The sequence below is a fragment of the Salvia hispanica genome, chromosome 4, assembly GCF_029641045.1.
Source record: "Salvia hispanica isolate PSC_SH4W2 chromosome 4, Shi_PSC_v1, whole genome shotgun sequence".
NCBI classification, from domain to species: domain Eukaryota; kingdom Viridiplantae; phylum Streptophyta; class Magnoliopsida; order Lamiales; family Lamiaceae; genus Salvia; species Salvia hispanica.
The window spans coordinates 51,083,766-51,104,208 of record NC_142695.1 but is presented as its reverse complement, the minus strand read 5'-3'; the positions used below and the strand labels follow the sequence as shown (position 1 = coordinate 51,104,208).

General features: G+C 35.4%; 3 protein-coding genes across 3 annotated transcripts; 1 reads left to right on the top strand and 2 right to left on the bottom strand.

The window, feature by feature from the left end:
* Positions 1 to 12,004: 12,004 nt before the first annotated feature.
* Positions 12,005 to 13,514, bottom strand: LOC125223154 (uncharacterized). The gene has a single exon (XM_048126161.2). The coding sequence runs from the start codon at positions 13,185 to 13,187 to the stop codon at positions 12,087 to 12,089; it is 1,101 nt and encodes a 366-aa protein (XP_047982118.1). The 5' UTR covers positions 13,188 to 13,514; the 3' UTR covers positions 12,005 to 12,086.
* On the top strand, positions 13,514 to 15,149 carry LOC148929382 (uncharacterized). Its single transcript, XM_089057329.1, has one exon. The coding sequence runs from the start codon at positions 13,757 to 13,759 to the stop codon at positions 14,522 to 14,524; it is 768 nt and encodes a 255-aa protein (XP_088913455.1). The 5' UTR covers positions 13,514 to 13,756; the 3' UTR covers positions 14,525 to 15,149.
* An 85-nt stretch (positions 15,150 to 15,234) lies between these two features.
* On the bottom strand, positions 15,235 to 17,850 carry LOC125195349 (ureidoglycolate hydrolase-like). The gene is made up of 9 exons (XM_048126162.2): positions 17,442 to 17,850; positions 16,808 to 16,891; positions 16,550 to 16,624; positions 16,316 to 16,444; positions 16,126 to 16,212; positions 15,906 to 16,045; positions 15,651 to 15,753; positions 15,424 to 15,506; positions 15,235 to 15,282 (listed from the first exon to the last, which is right to left on the bottom strand). The coding sequence occupies exons 2-8, from the start codon at positions 16,885 to 16,887 to the stop codon at positions 15,446 to 15,448; spliced, it is 675 nt and encodes a 224-aa protein (XP_047982119.1). The 5' UTR covers positions 16,888 to 16,891; positions 17,442 to 17,850; the 3' UTR covers positions 15,235 to 15,282; positions 15,424 to 15,445.
* Positions 17,851 to 20,443: the final 2,593 nt, after the last annotated feature.

Here is a 20,443-nt window from a genome sequence, read left to right as displayed (position 1 = left end):
AACAATGTCAATCACAACATATCTGGCGAGTCACGTAGTACCAATGCCGGATTTAAGAAGAGGAAGTCGCAGGATCAGAATTATGAACGTGGAATGTACGACAACTCAAAAGATCAAATTTAATACTTTTGGGTACTCGTGGGTCAACGATGGTACAAACCGACCCCATGTGATCCCACCTCCATATGTCCTCGATCCTGCCACATGTAATCCTAACATTAACTACCCAAAACCATACCCGAACCTCCGAGTTTCGGGTACCCAAAACATGCCAGGGGTCGGGGTCGGGATCGGGTATACCCGAAACCCGACAACTAAATTTTCACCCCTAGCCCCTACACTTGTAATTTACCTTAACTAGTATCACCTACGTGCGTTGCACGATTCATTCTATTTTTCCTCAACTTATTTTACATAGTGAAATAATTTTATGAAATTATAAACAATATCATCGTACGAAATCTAAAAGCATAAAAATATGCAATAAAAATTCATTATATAAATATATATGAAACCAAATAAAAATATATATTGCTCAGTAAATTCAATAAAAATTTTTTGTAAATAATATGACCAACTAATTAGAATTAATAAAAAAAATTACTAATTAAGAATAAATTCGTCTCCATCTTCTCTTCTGGAATTTCAGTATCCATCCCAACGTTTTTTATCCGCTTGTCTCTATCTCCAATAGCCTCACCTTTTCCAGTCATAATCTCCAGCACTTCATCGCCCTTGCCGGTGTCATCTTCTCCGGTCAGATTGCCTCCATCTATATAAGAACTTTCAACAAAAAATAACAATAGTATAATACATATATTTAAATTTGATGCTAAATTAGAAAATTGTTTGATCGGAACATGAACTTTTGCCACAATAGCAATGTATAAATATATATTAAAATTAAAAGCAAAAATAATATCGTTGAAAAATTTAGAAGAATACCTAAAACCAATCAAAACTTTTGCAGAAAATAAAGCATCGAGTGGGTGAATTATAAACTATCAAATCATATATATAGTCCAAACAAATGAATTGGGGGCTATTCTAAAACCTTTCAATTTCATCCATTTATGATTAGAAATTTAATTTTTAGTGAATTCAAATGGACACTGAACATGTAACGGCTCATGCAATTATGTCACTTATAAAATAGTTGGCTCATTAATTTGTGATTTAGTTGTAGTTAATGTCTAAATTCATTTTAGTAGTGGTAATGGTATATTATTTGGTCAAAATCGGAAGTATTTTCCACCCTAAACAATAAAAGTTTTTGGATTCTATAACATAAAATGTTAGTATCAACCAAATTTGATAATTATAAGTACTGCTATAATAATAATATATCAATTTATGTTTGTAACGGTAGTAACTCCTTTGTTTAAATAGAGTCGTAACGATATTGACTTATTATGTTTAAATTATGCTTAAACAATAAATAAATTATTATCATTATTAGAAAACTAAATTCACATCAATATTTTCATTTTTACACCTTATATTTATAAATGTTTAAATCTATACTCAGAATTCATAAATTTTTAAAAATGACCCAAAACTCGCCTTTTATATATGTATAGATATTAAAACCAATTCAGTGTAGAATATTTTTTCTCAAAATGAATGACGGTCGAATTCGGCAAATAGCAACCTAATACAAAATTTAGTATATTTTCTAACATATTTAGAGATGTGATATACTCCCTCCATCCCACATTTGGAGTCACTTATTGTTATGGTTCGGATTTTAAGAAAGAGTTGAAGTGTGTAATAAATGAAGTGAGATGGTGGAGTGTGTAATAAATGAAGTGAGATAGTGGAGTTGGTTGAAGGTGAGTCCCTTTTTGATTTATTTTAATGTAAATAATGACATTTTTATGTAAATTTGAAGAAGAATGGGGTAAAATTGTATGACCAAATATGAAAAATTCTAAAAGTGACTCTTAAACTGGGGCGGACTTTTATAGCAAAAAGTGACTCTTAATTTGGGACGGAGGGAGTATATCGGAGCGGATCTCCTACTCCATCATTCCTACTCCACACTCACAACTTAATAAAATAATCCTACCATCACTTAACCATCACTACAGTATAAGATTATTTTATTAAGTTGTGAGAGATAAAGTAAGAATGGAGTAGGAAAGGCGGTGTAGGAGATCCGCTCTGGATATAAGATCACATATTGAATATTAAATACAAGACAAGTGATACTAAAATTAAATGTTCTACTACCGATCACGATTCCAACAGTTCTTACAGTCGATATGAGATATTGAGTACGTAACAAATAGCTAAAAAATGGTTGATTGGGGAGGATTATAAGGTGATTTACGTGATTGATTGGTCGAAATTTGGGGATTATGAGAAGGGATGTCAGTGTAGCCTGCAACCTGTGGGCTGGCCCGAATTGCTCGCCAAATTTATAGGTTTAGGGCCGAAAATTTATAGCCCGATAAAATTAAAACCTTATTAGCCCGCACCCGATTAACCCGCAACCCGTTAGGGCCACCAGACCCGAAAACCCAATAAAATTTCTATTATTCTATTTCTACTCCTAATTTGACACTTTATTGATTAGTTTTATAATATATATAAGTAAAAAATAACTTTCAATTTTATATTAAATATACAAATTATATATTTAATTTTTATTAATATAAATAAATTAAAAACTTTAAATTCTCAAAATAAATTATTTAAAATTTCTAAAACATGCATCAAAATTTCATAAAATATCTCAAATATTAGTATTGATCATGTTTATGATTAAGTTTAAGCATATATCTCAAATTTATCATAATTAAATATTTTACATTTTATGAATATAACTATTTTTCATCATTATTTATTGGATTGATCGCATGTTACTATTACCGGTACCAAACCAATTAACCCGCTGGGCTAGCCCGGAACCCGACCTTTTAGGATTAGGATTGAACTTTTATAACCCGAAAGAAATCACAATCCGACTAGCCCGCACCCTATTGACCCGCAACCTGAATAGGATTGGCCCGAAATCCGGTGGGCCGACCCGATTGACATCCCTAATTATGAGTTGGATTTTGGGTGTGGGAAAGCGGTTTGGGTGAGTTTGGCGTTGTTCTTAGAAGATTTGATGATTTTGATGAACATAAGGGAGAATGATCGGACTGAGGTGTGGGTGTATTTGGATGAGTTGGATATGACCTATTTTGAGAAGGATCAACACATTCAAATGTTTCTTGCAGATTAATTATGAGATTATTGTTAGAATATAAATAAATAAACTTAACTTTTTTAGAGAAAAATCTAGATATAAATTAAAAGGTAAAGTAGAGAATTCTAGAATAATCAAGGAATGCCTATAAATAAGAGTGTGTTGTATCATTTTGTAAGTTGTGAAGTAATATAAAATGTTCTTAGTTTGTCCACATTACAATCTCCTAAATCATTTGTCATATATTCCTCCAATTGCCTTCTCACAAACAATTATAATGTGCAATAAATGATCATGCACAATTGTTGTGTCAACTGACTTGTGAGATTATCATATTTGATCCTATCACGTTTTTAAAAAAGTTAATTTTTTGTAAACTTCATTGTTAGTATTTTCAAACTAACTTTTTATTTAATTGGAAACGTGATCAATATCAAAAAAATTATGGACAACTGCCGATTTTCAACCAAAACCACCGGTTTCGGGCAAACATCCTTCCTGCACCTACAAAGGGACCTTGAATTCAAGCAAAAACAAAATTGACAATTTAATTTGTAAAATACTATTCTAGCTATAGTAATCAAATATAAAAGAGTAAAATCTATTTAATAATAAAAATGAGTATGACCTTTTTTTCTTCCTCCGATACATTTTCATTGGAGCCTTGATAGAACTGAACTGAACAGTTAGCCCTTTAAGTGATGGAGTCAGAGACACAACGGAATTATTCGCACTTGTGTATTTTTCGTCCATCGACTCATACGAAGTGGATGCACCATCTTGGCTCGTACTGATCTCATGCAGAATCTGCAGTAATTGTGGCAGAACTTCGAAAATGGACTCCTTTATAGTTGAGTATTTGGCGTCCATATCATTTCCTTCGTCCTCACTAGGCTCCTCATTACTTTGCTTCTTGTTGATTGCTTCGTCCCTCTCCTTCTTGACTTTTTCTTTTTTTCTCTTCATCGTTTTCTTCTTCTTGACAACAGTTTTTGCTATATTCCGACGACGTGAATATATAACACCGAACAAGTCTTCTTCACTCAAAGACATGAAATATATTGTTTTTATTTCCTCTGTCGTCGGTTCCATAGGTGTAACAATCAACTGCAGAATAAATTTAAATGTATATTAGACAAACAATTGATATTCATGAAATAATTTTAAGATATTCAATATAACAAAACTTACGTCTGCTTTATCCAGCAAAGGGACATATGAACCCTTGTTTATAATCTGCCGCCATCTCAGACATCGAGGTAATTTTGCACCGTCAATCTTTTGTGCAGCCACATGTTCCAGTTTGGGAAAGGTCTCATATGCCCAGTAATGCAAAACCCAAACTGGACCATTTAAACGGTATTTCTTTTTACCTTCCTTCGGTTGAGCCATGTCCACGTAATCAAACATCATTTGATACACGTATGCACCCCATGGAAAATTGTTCCATTCCTTTAAATCTTCCACCAACACCCATGCCCATTCATCTATCGTGAAATCCTCTCGGGCAAGGAGGTAATAGTAGCAAATAATCAAATGTGTTGCCTTGATATAAGTATCAATGCCTTCCAATTCTTGGTTGATGAAGGCAGAGTACAATGACTTCAATGTTACCTTAATTTTAGTATGCATAAAATGTGTGTAAAACATACTACTTTTAGGAATGTTGTGCACTTTCTTTGATGGCTGAAAATGGGATTTCCCGAATCTGAGCCCCGTGATAAGGGCAAAATCTGTTGTCGTGAACTTAATTTGTTTCTCAACAATTTCAAACCAGTGCTCATTCAACGGGATTTGAATCCCCGTGATCTCTCGGTGTATCAAGACATGTAAGAGCTATTGTGAAAACTTGTCTCTGCAACAGTCTAGAAGGTGCCTTAAAGCTCCACCTTTAACAACATTTACGGCTTCATCTCCCCCTACCTCTTGAAGTGTATTTGTAGTAATGCTAAATCCGTTTCCATCCCGATGTAACAGTTCAAATTATTAGATATATTCATATGCGAAGTGTTCTTCTTCCATGAGAAGGAAGCCTTCAAACATGAGTCAAAATTCAATACCTCTTTTATCAACACTAAATCAAATACTATTCTAAAAATGGAATCATCATAATCTACAAGATTCACTTAAAATGAAATATTTAACTAGATGTCAATACATAATGAAGTTTCAATAGTTATTATCATTTCACATAACTCTATACCCCATAACAAGATTTCAATGAAACTATTATACTAATATAAGATTTAACTAGATGTCAACAAATTTAAAATGAAATTACCGGAAGGACGGGTATTTTATACTCCCTCCGTCCCAAGATATTAGAGCCCTTTTCTTTTGGGCACAGGAATTTATGAGATGTTGTTTAGTGGTGTAAGTGGAGTTGGTAGTAAAGTGGATTTTTCCCATAAATAAAAATGACTCAAATATATTGGGACACCCAAAAAGGAATAAGGGTATAATATCTTGGGATGGAGGGAGTATTCCTCTTCATTGGAGATTTCAAAATCTGAAGACCCCAACCAACTGAAATGCGACAAACAAATTGCAAGTAGGTGTACCGCAGTTAACTTCAATTTAGGATGAGAGTTCGGTGATAATTACCGTCGGGAGATGAAGATGAAAAGTAAATATTCTGCAGTCAGGGTAATTGGTCTAGTGGCGCCATCTGAAATACCCCAATTTTAAATTAGGTATACCGAGGTTAATCACAACTTCCAAGGAGAGGGCAGTGATAATTACCGTGGGCGCCAATTAGAGTGAGTGGGGATGTTAGTAGACTATGTGATTAAGTGGGGTGAGTGGGAGGTTAATTATGGCCTTTTCATATGATTTGATACACATGATATGATTTCATTTATATGTCTTATGACACGGTTAATTCTATTAGATGTTTCTTATTTGATTTGTTTCAAATATTATATTATGTGATTTGTTTAAAATATATTATGCTTCCATGTTGATTTGTACAGTTTTTTTATTCTCATATATCTCATTGTTAATATTGATTCTAATTTTATTTAATTAATTTAAAATTGAAAATTAATACGTTCAAAATATATTAAATTGTGCATAGAACATGCGTGATACTAGTTACAATAAAATTCTAAATTGAAAAATAAAATTAAAATCAATCTCATCATTATAAACTAAAACAAAGTGAAGTGTGTGTATGGTCTAGGGCTGGAGAAAAATACCGAAATACCGGCCTTATCGTACCGAAAAAATATCGAAAATACCAATTTTCGTTATACCGTGACTTTCGGTACGGTATGATACCTTACCGAAAGATTCCGGTAAGGTAATAGTATGAATTTTCAAATACTGCGGTGTACCGCTGTATACCGAAATTCGGTATATACCGTAAATTAAGGTATATACCGTAAACTAAGGTATATACCACAAAAATATAAACACAATTATATATAGTTATTTATATATTTTTAAATTATAAAATCTCTTATGAAATATAAATATAATTATGTATAAATTATATTTAATTTATTTTTAAAATTATAAAATATAAATAATATTCTGAAAACTCTAATTTTCTATTTTAATTGATGTTGAAAGTCAGATATGCCGCAAAAGTAAGGTATACCGAACTTCGGTGCGATATACCGAAAATGAGTTACGGTATCGGTATGGAAATTCTTCATACCGAAAAAAGGTATACCGAAGTTCGGTATACCAAAAACTTTGGTAAGGTAAAGGTATGAATTTTTCGCATACCGTATTTACGGTAAGGTATACGGTATGGTGGTTTCGGTAAGGTATATCGTGCCTACCCACCCCTAGACTATGGTCTACGATATTATGTATGTATGATTGAAAGTAGGACACTCTTCATTTATTAGTGGGATGATAATCTATAAATATATAAAAGGGGAGTTTTGGGAATAATTATATGAATGCCATTGATAATATAATTTTTTTTTTCTAATATACTTACTATATTATTAAATTTAAATATCGTGTTATGTAAAATATTAATACTATGACTCTTCATTTTTTTCATGATTAACTACCCACTAATAACATTATTTTTATTTACACGTTAACCTATTAACTTTGGGATTTATAAAACTAATCTTTATATTAGTGCTCCTCTGCCGACATTCAATATAGACTCATTTTTTTTCAAATCATGAGGAGCAATAACATATATACATGTGAAAATTCCTACAAAATGCTTAGGGACGAATGGGGCAGTGGCGTATAGAAGTGGGATCAAGGGGGTACAACTGTACCCCGAAAAATCATTGTATTAATACTACATTTAATGAAAATTTAGATATAACCTTGGTGCTCCAGTGGTAAGCTGCTGAAAATGCCTTCCCATTGCTCCGAGTTCGATCCCTAGCTGGACCGAACTTTCTAATGATTACTCTCTTTTTCTTTCTTTTTCTTTTTCATTACTATGTTTGAATACTTTTTTATTTCTATACTCACATTTTCATTTTTGTTATGAATTCTCCTTTTCATTTTTTTTAATCATGTTTTCTTTCTTTTTCTTTTTCATTACTATCTTTGAATACTTTTTTAGTCCTATACTCACATTTTCATTTTTGTTATGCATTGTCCTTTTCATTTTTTTTTTAATTATGTTTAGGGTTTGAATATTTTTTTTTAAATTTCTGTACTAAAATTTTCAGCACTCCTACCAACATTTTCGTTTTTATAATGTAGTACTCCAGTAATTAATTTATTTAGTTAGGTAAAAATTTGCACTAATATTTTATTTTATAGACATTAGGATTGTTTACTGCACTTTAATCATTTTGATTTTCCCTATTATGTTTGTTATTTTATTTATTTTAATTGCTTTATTTATACTCGATTTTTTTTTCATTTTATTGCTTTAATTTTTTAATATGAAATTCTTATTTTTAACATTTTAGGTAATAATCCCACTGTCCCATTTTAGGAGTCTCATTTGAGTTTGACACGCGTTTTAGAAAATGTAAAGAAAAATTGATAAAAAATGATAGCGGAATGTGAGTCTCATTTTTATATATTAACTTTATAATAAAATGTGAGTGAAATAAGGTTGATGGAATATGTGACTTATTATCATTTATGGAATATTCTAACCGGAACTCCTAATGTGGGATGAACTAAAATGGTAAATCGGGACTCCTAAAGTGGGACGTAGGAAATATTGTTAGTACAACTCGTACTTCATATAAAAAAGTTCTTACTATTTAAATTATTTTTATAAACAATGTTATTTTATTTATATCATAATTATTTGTCGTACAATTCGTACCCCCAAATCAAAATTTCTGGATATGCCACTGGAATGAGGAGTAGAATAAAAGCAATAATAAAAAATGTACAAAACAATTGAGCAATAATAAAAAAATTTGCAGACAATTGAGCAATAATTAACAATTGAGTAGAGAAGAACTAGCGAGAATCAAATTATTGAGCAATAAAAAAAACTTGCAGAGAAGAGAAGAACAACAATATATAAAAGGCGAGTTTTGGCTTTTTTTTTGAAATATTTATATGTTTTGACCTTATTTTGAAATATTTATAAGTTATGGACCAATTTGAATATTTTAAGTAACTCTCATGAATATTTATTTAGATATTTTAATGAGCATTTGACTAATTCTTAAAGCACTATGACTAATTCTTAAAGCACTACAATGACTCATTGGTGGTTACAAATATTTAAATAAAATAATGAGCACTTAACAAATTTTGTAACCTATATTGTCTTGATTTTATAATTTATGATGTTTTAATTCCATGATATATCATGTACTAATTTTGTACCTATAAAAGACATAGAGTTGCAGATGAAATACATACTAACAAAACATTCTTCATTCTCTCTCAAGACCTCAACAGTTTATTGCACATTTAGGAACACTGTTTTGCTCGATTTTGAAGCCCCATCAAGTTTATAGGTGCCTAGCAGGTTTGATCATATACGTTAGGAGGAAGTCATTTCATCTTTGGGAAAAATACGTCAATCCGAGAGCACTAACCGTGATGTAATTTGTCTTGCGGAAAGAGGGTTTTTCTTGACTAATTTTCATTGTAATTCCATTTCATTTATTGTTGTTTTTTTCTTTGATTACAATAGTTAGAGTACCGCGTGTATATAGTTATAGAATTTTATAGCAATACTTTTTATAGTTCTTAGAGAGGGAAGAATTTAACATTCTTAACTCAAACATACATAGTATTTATCTTCATCTTTACACAATTTATTGTTTTTAGTAGAGAAATATGAAGGATTGTTTTAAACATATTTTTCAAAAATGTCAACACTTAATATAGTCTCTTTATCATTGTCCACATAATTGTATTTGTCTTAATTCCATTATAAATATGTTTAATTTAATGTCTTTAGGTGTAAAACGAATTGAGGAGTATATATTTATTGAATTTTTTATTATATAGTAGTATATTTTTCCATTTTAAATCTTATAAAATTATATTGTTTCTTATTTAATTAATCGATTAACAATTTAAAATCGTATGACAAAAAAATATTCCGTCGTGCATCGCACGTGGGTTAACACTAGTAATCATTAACTTGCAGAGAAGCGAAAATCACATTTTCAGATAAATGAGCAATAATAAAAAAATTGAGAGAATCAAACTTGAGCCACAAGCAACAATTATAAAAAATTTGCAGAGCAGAGCAGAATCACATAGACAATAAGCAATAATAAAAAATTTGAGAGCATCAAACTTGAGCGCGAGAATCACATTTTCTGAAAATGAGGAATAATAAGCAAAGAAGAGCTAGCGACAATTGAGCGATAATAAAACAATTGAGCTAGCGGAGTATCAAAATTTGTAAATCATCTTCAACAAATGTGTAAATCAAGATTTGATCGAGCGATGATAAAAAAAATTGTAGAGAAGAGAATCAAATTAGGAGCATCACCGCTTCATTTACTTCTTCAACAGTAAATCAAACTTTGTACAATGATCGAGAATCAAATTTTCAGAGAATAATGATGTTAATCAAATTTGAAGGGCTACAAGTCAATCAAATTAGATTTTATTTTTATGCAGTTGTTTTTGTAAGAATCATGTTAATGCTCTTCTAATGAGTATATCATATTTTGGATTTAAAAAAATAAATAAATTACTACTAGCATTGAGCGAGAAACTATCTTTCAGCAGTTTGCGTACAACAACCATCATAGCCAATTCTCTTTCTAATGTTGATTTGAATTTTATGTGCTAATTCGTTGAGAGAGAATCTGTAAGAAGCATTTGAATGTGTTCAAATATATCTACGAATCTGTAAGAAGCATTTGAATGTGTCGATCGTTCTCAAAATAAGTCATATATATCCAACTCATCCAAATAAACCCACGTCTCGGTCTGATCAATTCTTCAAGATGAGCATCGCCTAAGCTCAAACCGCTTTTCCACACCCAAAATCCAACTCATAATAATCTCCGAATTTTGACCAATACGTCACGTAAATCACCTCCTTAATCAACCCTTTCTCACCTATCTATTACGGAGTCAATGTCTTACATCGACCACAAGAGTTGTTGGAATCATGACCAATCAAAGGGTTTTGACCGCATTGTTGATGTGGCATAACATTTAATTTTAGTATCACTACATTATTCTTGTTTTTCATATTCAATATGTGATCTTATATTATGTCTCTAAATATGTTAGAAATATATTAACCAAATACTGTGGATGCTCTTAGATTGATATTGGCCCAATTAGACCGCAATTCATTTATGAGAGAAAATATATTCTATCGCCTATCTAAAGAATAATGATTTCCCAAAATTTTATATAGTACAATCCGACTGAGTTTTTAGAGTGTCAAAATAAACGAAGTGGAGTATAAAATACTCTCTATTTTCAATAGAAGTAAGGATTTTTAGGATGACACAAGTTCACTACATGAAACTAGTAAAATATGAAAGATAAAAGAAAAAAATAATTAAAATATTATTAGTGCATAGTGGAACCAATCTTATTATTAAGTATAATATGCAGTGATAAACTTTTCAAAAATAAAATGAAATTTATTTTATGGGACGAAATAATATGATATACATAAAAATATTTTTTTAGAGATATATGGGATGGAGTAGCTAGTAACCTATTCTTATAGTATTTACTTAAGTTGTATCCAAGATTAATGCATACCCCAATAGTTTAAAATCGTTATGTGGTGATTGTATCTACAATTTTGGCGGTGTGCAGAGTGGTAGTGGTCTTGTGGAAATGTGTGTTGTACCAAATGATCCTGTTTTTTACTTTGGAAAATGCAAATATAGATGAACAAAGCTGACTAGTCTTATTTTTCTCTTCACTTTATTGTTTTAGCACTCTAACAAATGGTACATATATGCATACATCAAACAACAAGTACCTCTCTTTGTTTGAGATGCAATTACTGGCGTTAGAAATTTTTTAAGAATAACCATTTAGTATGCAAAAGAAAGCGTCCCTAAGTATATAATAAAATATCTTAATCTTTTATGTTTTCAGAACGCTTTTATTTGTGTTCCCTAATTTTGATTGGGACACTAAAAAATAAGGACACATTAGATACACTAATTAGCGTCCTTAATCGTATTAAAAAGCAACCTTATCCAAAAAAAATTTGTAGTGTACCAATTTCTAAACTTGTCAGAGTCAAAAAATATTTTCACCATTCTTTGCTTTGTGCTTCTTTCTTCTCCACCATCTCCGGTCACTCGATGATTCGATTTTAAAAGCATTCTTAATTTGGTAGATATATAGATAGAAATATTAATCAGAGAGTTTTGAGATTGATATGAGGTTGATTTGGTCGTATGCATAATAATTGAAGCAATCAAAAGTTAAGTATAATCAAATAGTCCTACAAACAAAACATAGTAGTGTAACAAAACAAAAAAAATCAAGTAAGCGTTGGAGTAAACCAAATGGGTGAGGGACCAGCAGCAATATCAATAATATCATTATTGGGAATGGGATAGTAGCAATTTGAGAAAGTCTGTGGGGCGCAATGGTATATTCCGACATCTCCCCGGCCTTGATGAGATTTAGAGTCGGTGAAGTAAATAGAATTGGGGTTGAAATTGGGGATGGCAAAGGAGTGGTTGGTTCCTACAAACAACGCCATATCCCCCAAGGAACATCGCAAGGTGCTCATCCATCCGCCGCCCTCCTTCACCACTCTACTTACAACGAATCCAAAAGTAGCGCGTTCGGCTTCATCGAAGAAACGGGAGACGAGGAACATCTCATCCGTTTGCTCCGCGTACGCCAGGTGCTCCTCCACCGACGACACCGGATCATCCGGCCTGGCTTCATCGTTCTGCGCTCGGATCCACACCAGTTTTGGAGAGTCCAGGACGGTTAGGTCCCAGTCCTCCAAGCCCCGGCTGTGGAGGTCGGAAAAGGTGAGGCAAGTGAGGACGGTGCTATTGCTCTTGCTCTTGCTCGAGAAGACGAAATCTTGGTAGCTCTTAGCGTACTTGAACCTGGGCTGGTCAAGGTCCATGAAGAGCTGGCCCACGGGGGCCCATTCGTGGCTGTGGCCGGGGCGGCAGAAGGCGAGGCGGTCGTGCGGGCCGAATGAGGCCACCGCGCGGCAGTCTTTGGAGTCGGGGGAGGCGGAGAGGATGAGTTTGGAGACGCGGGCTTGGGCGCAGCGGAGGTTGAGCTCGGGGTTCGGGAGGGAGTCGATGGGGGGGAGCTTGATGTGGCGGCGGGTGATGGGGTTCGACAGGAACACCTCGTTGTTGCGGCGGTTCATCAATGCTAGCCACCCGTGGGAAGACCCCACCACCGTGGCATTGTCGTCCGGGACCCAGGGAGGGTCCCGTCCCGGGCCGTATTTGTTGATCCGCACCACTGAGGAGTCTGCCGGGATGTAGAAGTTGTACGCCATGCCGCCGTGCCTCCTGTCGAATGTTGGTGGCAGCATCAGCCATGGATTAATCACACGCCCATACTGGAATGTGGCGGCTGCACTTCGGAATATCATACTCATCATGGACTACTTGATTAATTATCTACCTAGGGCTTCTTTACTTATAGTACCTGAAAAAAGTTACTACTCCTAATAGATTTGTGATTTGGAAATACTAGAAGAATTCAATTCTTGACCACAAAAAAATATGCGACTTGTGACGCAAGTAATATAATATTGAGAATTTGAGATGAATCTTGAATAGAATTCTAATCTTTAAAATTGACGATGGCGTTCCAATTTATATTCCGAGGAATAGGAATGAAGGGCGGCGGTAGGATGATGAGCAGCAAAACATCAATATCATCCTCCCCTTGGCTGATGCTACCGCCATCCTCGGAAGCGTATAAGTTTTACAGCCTCGGAGACAGCAAAGTGGTGAGCATCAACAAGGAGCGCCCCCGCTGCCGTGGGCACAAGGCCGGGTTGAATATGTGGGATCGTCCCACGGCTGGGTGGCATCATACAACCTGGACAACCGACTCACTTTCCTCTCCGATCCCATCACCGGCCGTCACATAAAGCTTCCCGACATCCACATCTTCCCCACCAATATTATCCTATCGTCCTCCTCCCACGACTGCCGCGCCATCATGTTGTACAACAGCCGCATTGCCACCTGCTTCCCCGCCCACACCACCACCAACTGGCTCCCCATCTGTGGCCGACACGATTTCTACTACCAACTCGTCTACTCCACCCACCACAGCCGCCTCTTCTGCTTCACGAAACTAACGGTCGAGTGCTGGGACCTCGATTATTCTCCATCGTCCTTTCTATGGAAGCTTCCCCTGTTTTCTGATGATTCTGAGTATGAGTCTGATGAGTCTGAAGAAGACGATGATGATATAAAAATAAGCAGATGCAATTACCTCAAGTATCTGGTGATGGACGAGCATTCCGGGCGGCTGTTTATAGTGATACGGGATGGCTTGGAGCTGGTCGAGCGCGACGGATCGTACGCCAAAAACATCGTCAGTAACAGCGGTGGCGGGAACTGGAGTTATCCACACAAAACACATAGTTTCGAGGTGTATGAAATTGATGTGAAGGAAGGTAAAATCATGAGGTACATGGACGCTTCATTAGATGGTCTCGCAATGTTTGTCGGAGGCCACAACTCATTTGCGCTGCCGGCGGCCGACTTCCCTCACTTCAACTTGACCCCCGATTCTATCTATTTCGTCGAAAATGCTTATAATTATCGGTCTCATGATATTAGCAGGTTTAGTTACGGTGGCCATGATATTGGCATCTTTAATTACGTGGATGCCAAAATTTCTTCCATCTATTATCCCTCTCATGCCTCTCAGGTATCCAAGATCGCTCTAGCCATGTGGTTCACTCCAACTCCACATTAATTAATTTATTTATTTACTGCTACTACTTTTTATTGTGTGTTTTGCCTTAATTATCATCTCACTGGAGTACTCCTATTATTTATAAACATTGGATTAATTAATGTTTTTATTATAGCTCATATATGTACCCTATACAGGCAGTAGACATTTATAGAAAGAGTCTGAAATTAGAAATTACTCCTACTACTGGTATGATGTAAGGTAGGAAAGGAAAGGTACATACAGCATTTGGAAGACATTACTACTATAATGTACTATCCAATAAGTCTATTTTGATCTAGGACTACAATCATATCAAACAGAGTATATAAATCAGACAATTTCTCGTCATAAAATCCCCGTATATAAATCGTGTTGATGCATAAGATTGACAGAGTACCTTTATAGCATGGAATGAAGATCACGCCTATTGGAGATTTACAAACAAGGTTTTTTAAGTCATGTCACGAGGCAGAGAGTTCGGTTGCATGAATGACGAGGCGCAAATTGAGATTTATGCATTGTATGTCTGAATGTAGGCAAGTTTTTACCTGGCCATGACGAGGGAGTCATGATAGGCTCTGCTGATCATCTTCTTGTAAGGCATGTTCAGTTCTTGGCAGGCTGATTTTTATTCAGTTGCTTTGGTGATCGACTCTTCGGAGAGTGAATCTTGAATTCTGAGAGCTCCACATTACGAGCTTTGGAAATGCTGAGGGCTGATTGATGGATTTTCTCGATCACGAGATTCCTCTTCCGTTCATCTATGTCGCGAGTATCTGCATTTGCAATTTGGGTCAGAGGTCGTGATTTAAATGACAAATTAACGCAAAAGAATCATGCCAATCTCCAAATGTGCTTTGCTTGGAATACTGTTTATCCTCAATGAAACGTAAGCATGAAGGTGGTGTGCTACTCACCAACGGTCCTAACAGTGTCAATTCATCCGGATTCTAAAACATGTTTCTCGACAGCAAGGGCTAATTCTGCAGCTGCATCGTTTCTGTCCCAAAACAATTCATAGATTATTATGTTGCAATCTACTCTCACTACATACAATGATACAACTATGGATGAGCAATCTACTCATTTAGACTCTCATTTTCCAGATATCTGAACCTCAAAGTTTGATAAATAATAGTACTACCTCTTTGGCATCAGAACAGCTCCAGCATGCCCTCCATTGCCTTCAAAATCCACTTTGCTACTTGCTGGAGCAGCAATGGCGGTGACAACGCCAATTGATATTGCTGCAGAAATATAAATTTTAGCATTTATAGGAAAGAATACAATGTTTTCGATCATAACAAAAAAATATTACTACGTGATGAGCAATCCAACCCTCTTCTTCCAAGATGGGACCTTGCTCAATATGCAATTCAACAAAAGCAGAATAGGTTACTTTTTTTAAAGCCACACTGGGAAAAGTCCTCATTGTTCGCATATCCAGCGAATTTGGCAGCATCAGAGAAGGATATATTTTGGCCATCGACTGTCCTCTTGAGAAGTTGGGCCAGTTCTTCACTTCCAGCTAATAAGCGGCTGCACCACAACAATCAAACAAGTTTCAGCCAGAGAAAATGGACATGGTAGAGCATTTCAAGAAAATACGAGGCCATAACCTTCGCAAGCAGCTGATTCCAAATCGCGTTGGCTCTTCTGATGTAAACATGATCACCTCCAGAGATCTCTTAGGCTTAAACCCTGACCTGTTAAGCTTCAAATTCTGAGAGAAGCTCCTTGTCTGATAAATGTGGAAAACATTGAAAACAACTGCAAAACCCATGCGTGCTTGCAAAAAAGAGTCAGTACCTTTTTAGTACATTAATTGCCTCGATGGCACCCAACACTCCGACTACTTCATCATATTTCCCCGAGTACGGTATAGCATCGATATGAGAACCAGTGGAAACGGGCGGCAGCTCTGGTTCAGAACCGACCCTGTGTCCAAGTCAGAATTGGGAAATTATTTACAGCTACTGAGAGAAAACCAACAGAAATGGAATAACAATAACAAGAACAAGAACGAATGAACTTATGACTCACCATCGACCAAATATGTTCCCAACTGCATCCTCTCTGACCGAGAGACCAGAAATGATCATCAAACTCTTGACGAACCTGCACGTTCATGTGGCACTATAAGCAAAAACTGCCACATGCACCCTTTGGCATAGATACGAACAGATGCTACATCAGTTCATGAGCGAAGAATTTTCAGGAAACCTTATACTATTGACGAAATGTGACTCTTATGCATATAAATAGAAGAAACGGACAATGTGAGATTAGTCAAAATCTTACACCCTCGCTTGTACATCTTTTTCCCTGTAAAGGATCCTGGTGACTGAAGGCGCGTGTGTATCAGAGAGTTGAAAGTTCATGAATCTACAACACAGCATTAAATATACTACATGTTCATAACTTCATCTATGCAACCAACATAACATTAGTTATCTTGGAATCATTATCCAAAATCACAGATAGCTTTTGAAATCAAAAATTTCCACTAAGTCAGAAAACATGTCATTTCTTGACAAATACTAACATTCATTGGTAGGAGAGTATGTATAAAATGCCTCATAATCCACAATGAGGACAGAATCATATTGCTCATATATTAAGGATTTTTAAATACTATATTCCATACTTTGAAATTTATACAAATAACTGTTTCACAACAACAAAATAAATAACTTAAGCCCACTTCAGATCATACAAGATTATCACACAAGGACATCAAGTTACTTCAAAACTCATCGAGAATCATTTCCTCATTATCCCTATTCCTCAAATTTAAATTTATCTTTATCAGCAATATCGAGTATCCCACTTCAGAACATTAAAAAAATCGAATCTTTCCAATCCCAGTAGACTAAAAAAGACACAGTATTTTTATAACAATAGCATTATTTTCCTAGGTTTTGAGAGAGAATACCTGTTTCTGCAGAGTTTCAATGTCTACAGAAAGTGGAGATGAATTGGGTACCCGGAAAACTCCTCCATGGTTCTGATGGTGTCATATTCATTGCTTTGAGATGAGATTCCAGCAAGCAAGTAGATAGAGTGGATGAGGAGAGAGATTTTCAGGTTAAATAATTGTTCTTGGTTGGGAAATTGTGAAGGGGAGTTGTCCGTTGTCACGCCACTTCAAAAAATTTCCATCAAAAAAAACATTCATCCCTGATTATATACTACTCCCACTACATCACTATCATAAGCTCAAAACATTAAGATTTTGATTTGAAAAAACCCTCCAAACTAATTAGACTGTGGAGGGCTATTTAATGATAAAAACTAGTACTACTACACAATTATCATCGAAGCTTCAAGCCGGAAATAGCCTTAGAGAGTCATTCATGTACTTTGTATTTGTATTTGTATTGTCGTTTGGGTTTCAAATAAAAGCATTGATTCGCGTTTATTGCTCTTAATTGATTTTGTATACACAACAAAAAGTGCAGATTATAGTACTAGTAGTAATTTTTATGTTATATTTTTCAATTTATCTACTTCCTTTTAAATTTACTTAAGAATGTATATTTAAATATTTTAAGAGGTAAATAAGAAATATACGTTCACAATTAACCTCTTTAGTTTTCTTAATATTAACAATGTCAATCACAACATGTTATCACAAATATGCATTTGACAGCAATGCGAACAAGAATCGAAAACAAGAACACCAAACACCAATTTACGTGGTTCAGCCAATGCGGCCTACATCCACGGGAGAACTCAGGCAAAATTGTATTGATGAAGAAACAAGGGTTTACAGATGCATACAACCACAGAAACTAAACAATCAACACCACTCAATCTAGCCTATCACAACTGAAACGCAGCAGCTGAATGACTAACCAATATGAGCAACGATCATTGAGCGAGCTGCACCAACGATCACCAAGAACTTCCCTCTTTCTTGATCGATGAACCTCTGAACTCTCTCCACAATGAATCCCCAAATTTGATTTCTAATTTCTGTTACAACCGATGCAAAACTGACTGTTTAGCTTTTTATATCACAAGGCTTTTATCCCCTGTGCTGCAGCTCACCTACACCCTTCTCAATTTAACTAATTTCAAAAGATGTTGAGAGACGATTTCTTAACAAATCTCCACCTCGTATCCAACATCAACACCTGCTGTCATAGTCCTCCAAAACCCTGTTCTACTACTTCCTTAGAACGTTCACCAACTCTAAGCAATATGTAAACTTAGAAGCTGGTACCACCTTGGTTAGAGCATCTGCCGGATTGTGCTCAGTGCCTATTTTTCTGACCTCTACCATCCCTTTTCCAACCTCATCACGAATGAAATGGAGACGCACATCTATGTGCTTACTTCTGTTGTGAAAAGTCTGATGCTTCGATAGTGAAATCGCACTGCTACTATCACAATTCACAACCACCTTCTTCTGCCTGATCCCAAGGTCTTCCATAATACCCTTCAGCCAAAAACTTTCTTTTACAGCATCAGTCAAAGCAATATACTCTGCCTCCGTTGTAGATAGAGCAACAACAGATTGCAGATTAGACTTCCATGTGACTGCAGACCCAAAGAGAGTAAATATGTATCCAGTTTGAGACTTCCTACTGTCTCTATTTGATGCATAATCTGAATCGCAGTATCCCACAAGGCTATCCATTGTTTGATCCTCAAATCCTCTATACATGATCCCATACTCAGAACTTCTCTTCAGATATCTCAACATCCACTTTAAAGCTTGACAATGCACCTTCCCTGGATTGCTCATGTATCTGCTTGTCAAGCTCACAGCATGAGCAAGGTCAGGCCGTGTGCAAATCATTACATACATCACACTTCCAATGATGTTAGCATAAGGTATTGAAAGGTACGATTTATGTTCGTAGTGTGTTCAGAAGGAAATAACAGGTTCCCTAGGTCCAGCAAATCCATTAGATCACGCGGTCTAGGAACTCGTTGGTCGCAGGAAATCCTGGTCGTCGGACACACAGAGCACTTCTTTCAAAAACCCTCAACCACTTTACTAAACCTAGTATAGGGAAGTAAGGATCGATCCCACAGAGAAGGATGCGTAATACTCATGTTCAAAGATTTGGATGTGTTTTTGGTGTTGGCTGCTGCCACGCATTTTTTCTTGGGTTGAGGAAAACAAATTAAACTTGACTTGGGAATTTTAAAACTCCTACGCTAATAACTAGACCTAGGCGAAATAACAAGAGAACGTTGCGAGAAAATAACTGCTCAAGCACTAGATCTAAGAAAACTACTCCAATTACCTAGACCTAGGAAACAAACTGACTGTGGGGACCATGACTGAAAAAGCAGAGTACGGACGAAAAGCTGGCAGAATAACTAACTCTCGTACTAAATAACAGCGACATCATCTTCTACAACCAAATTGCGTAAAAACTCATAAGAAAATCAACACGAACGAAATCAAAACAGAGCAAACTAATTCTAAGTCAAATCAATGCATAATCAACGAAGAACTGAACAGATCTGCAGACGCTAGACGAAGCAAAACAGAAAACAAGAAGAAAACTCAAATCCATCTAACAACTTCCTTTTCTCACTTCGGATCCAACCTCAGACGCTAAATCCACTCCGGATCCAAGCGTCCAACACGAACTCCAACCAACAGAAACACTTCATCACTTCAGATTCGAACAACAACCTCCAAACAGTCAATAAACCACAGATCTATCACCAAATTCCCATATCAAACACCACAATATCAAAATAAAACAGAGATCGATATAATACTTGTAAAAATAAACTTCCAACAGCGAGATCTACGTAAATCAACTTGAAATATCACAGCTAAACACAATTCAACAAAGCGAAAAGATAACAAGTATCATCAACAGCCAAGTCGACTCCCAAAAGTGAAGTTCGACAGCAAAAAGAGTAAAACAACTGAAATTAAGAGAGATTGTATCTTCGTCCACACTC

What these genes read in the sequence shown, in the direction of transcription:
- LOC148929382 (XM_089057329.1), top strand. Translation starts at nt 13,757, where the DNA reads ATGTTGTACAACAGCCGCATTGCCACCTGCTTCCCCGCCCACACCACC.
- LOC125195349 (XM_048126162.2), bottom strand. Translation starts at nt 16,887, where the DNA reads ATGAACTTTCAACTCTCTGATACACACGCGCCTTCAGTCACCAGGATC. An exon ending in GGGAACATATTTGGTCGATG is followed by an intron (nt 16,445 to 16,549) that starts GTGAGTCATAAG and finishes ACTTGGACACAG; the next exon opens with GGTCGGTTCTGAACCAGAGC. An exon ending in GGAATCAGCTGCTTGCGAAG is followed by an intron (nt 16,046 to 16,125) that starts GTTATGGCCTCG and finishes GTTGTGGTGCAG; the next exon opens with CCGCTTATTAGCTGGAAGTG.
- LOC125223154 (XM_048126161.2), bottom strand. Translation starts at nt 13,187, where the DNA reads ATGATGAGTATGATATTCCGAAGTGCAGCCGCCACATTCCAGTATGGG.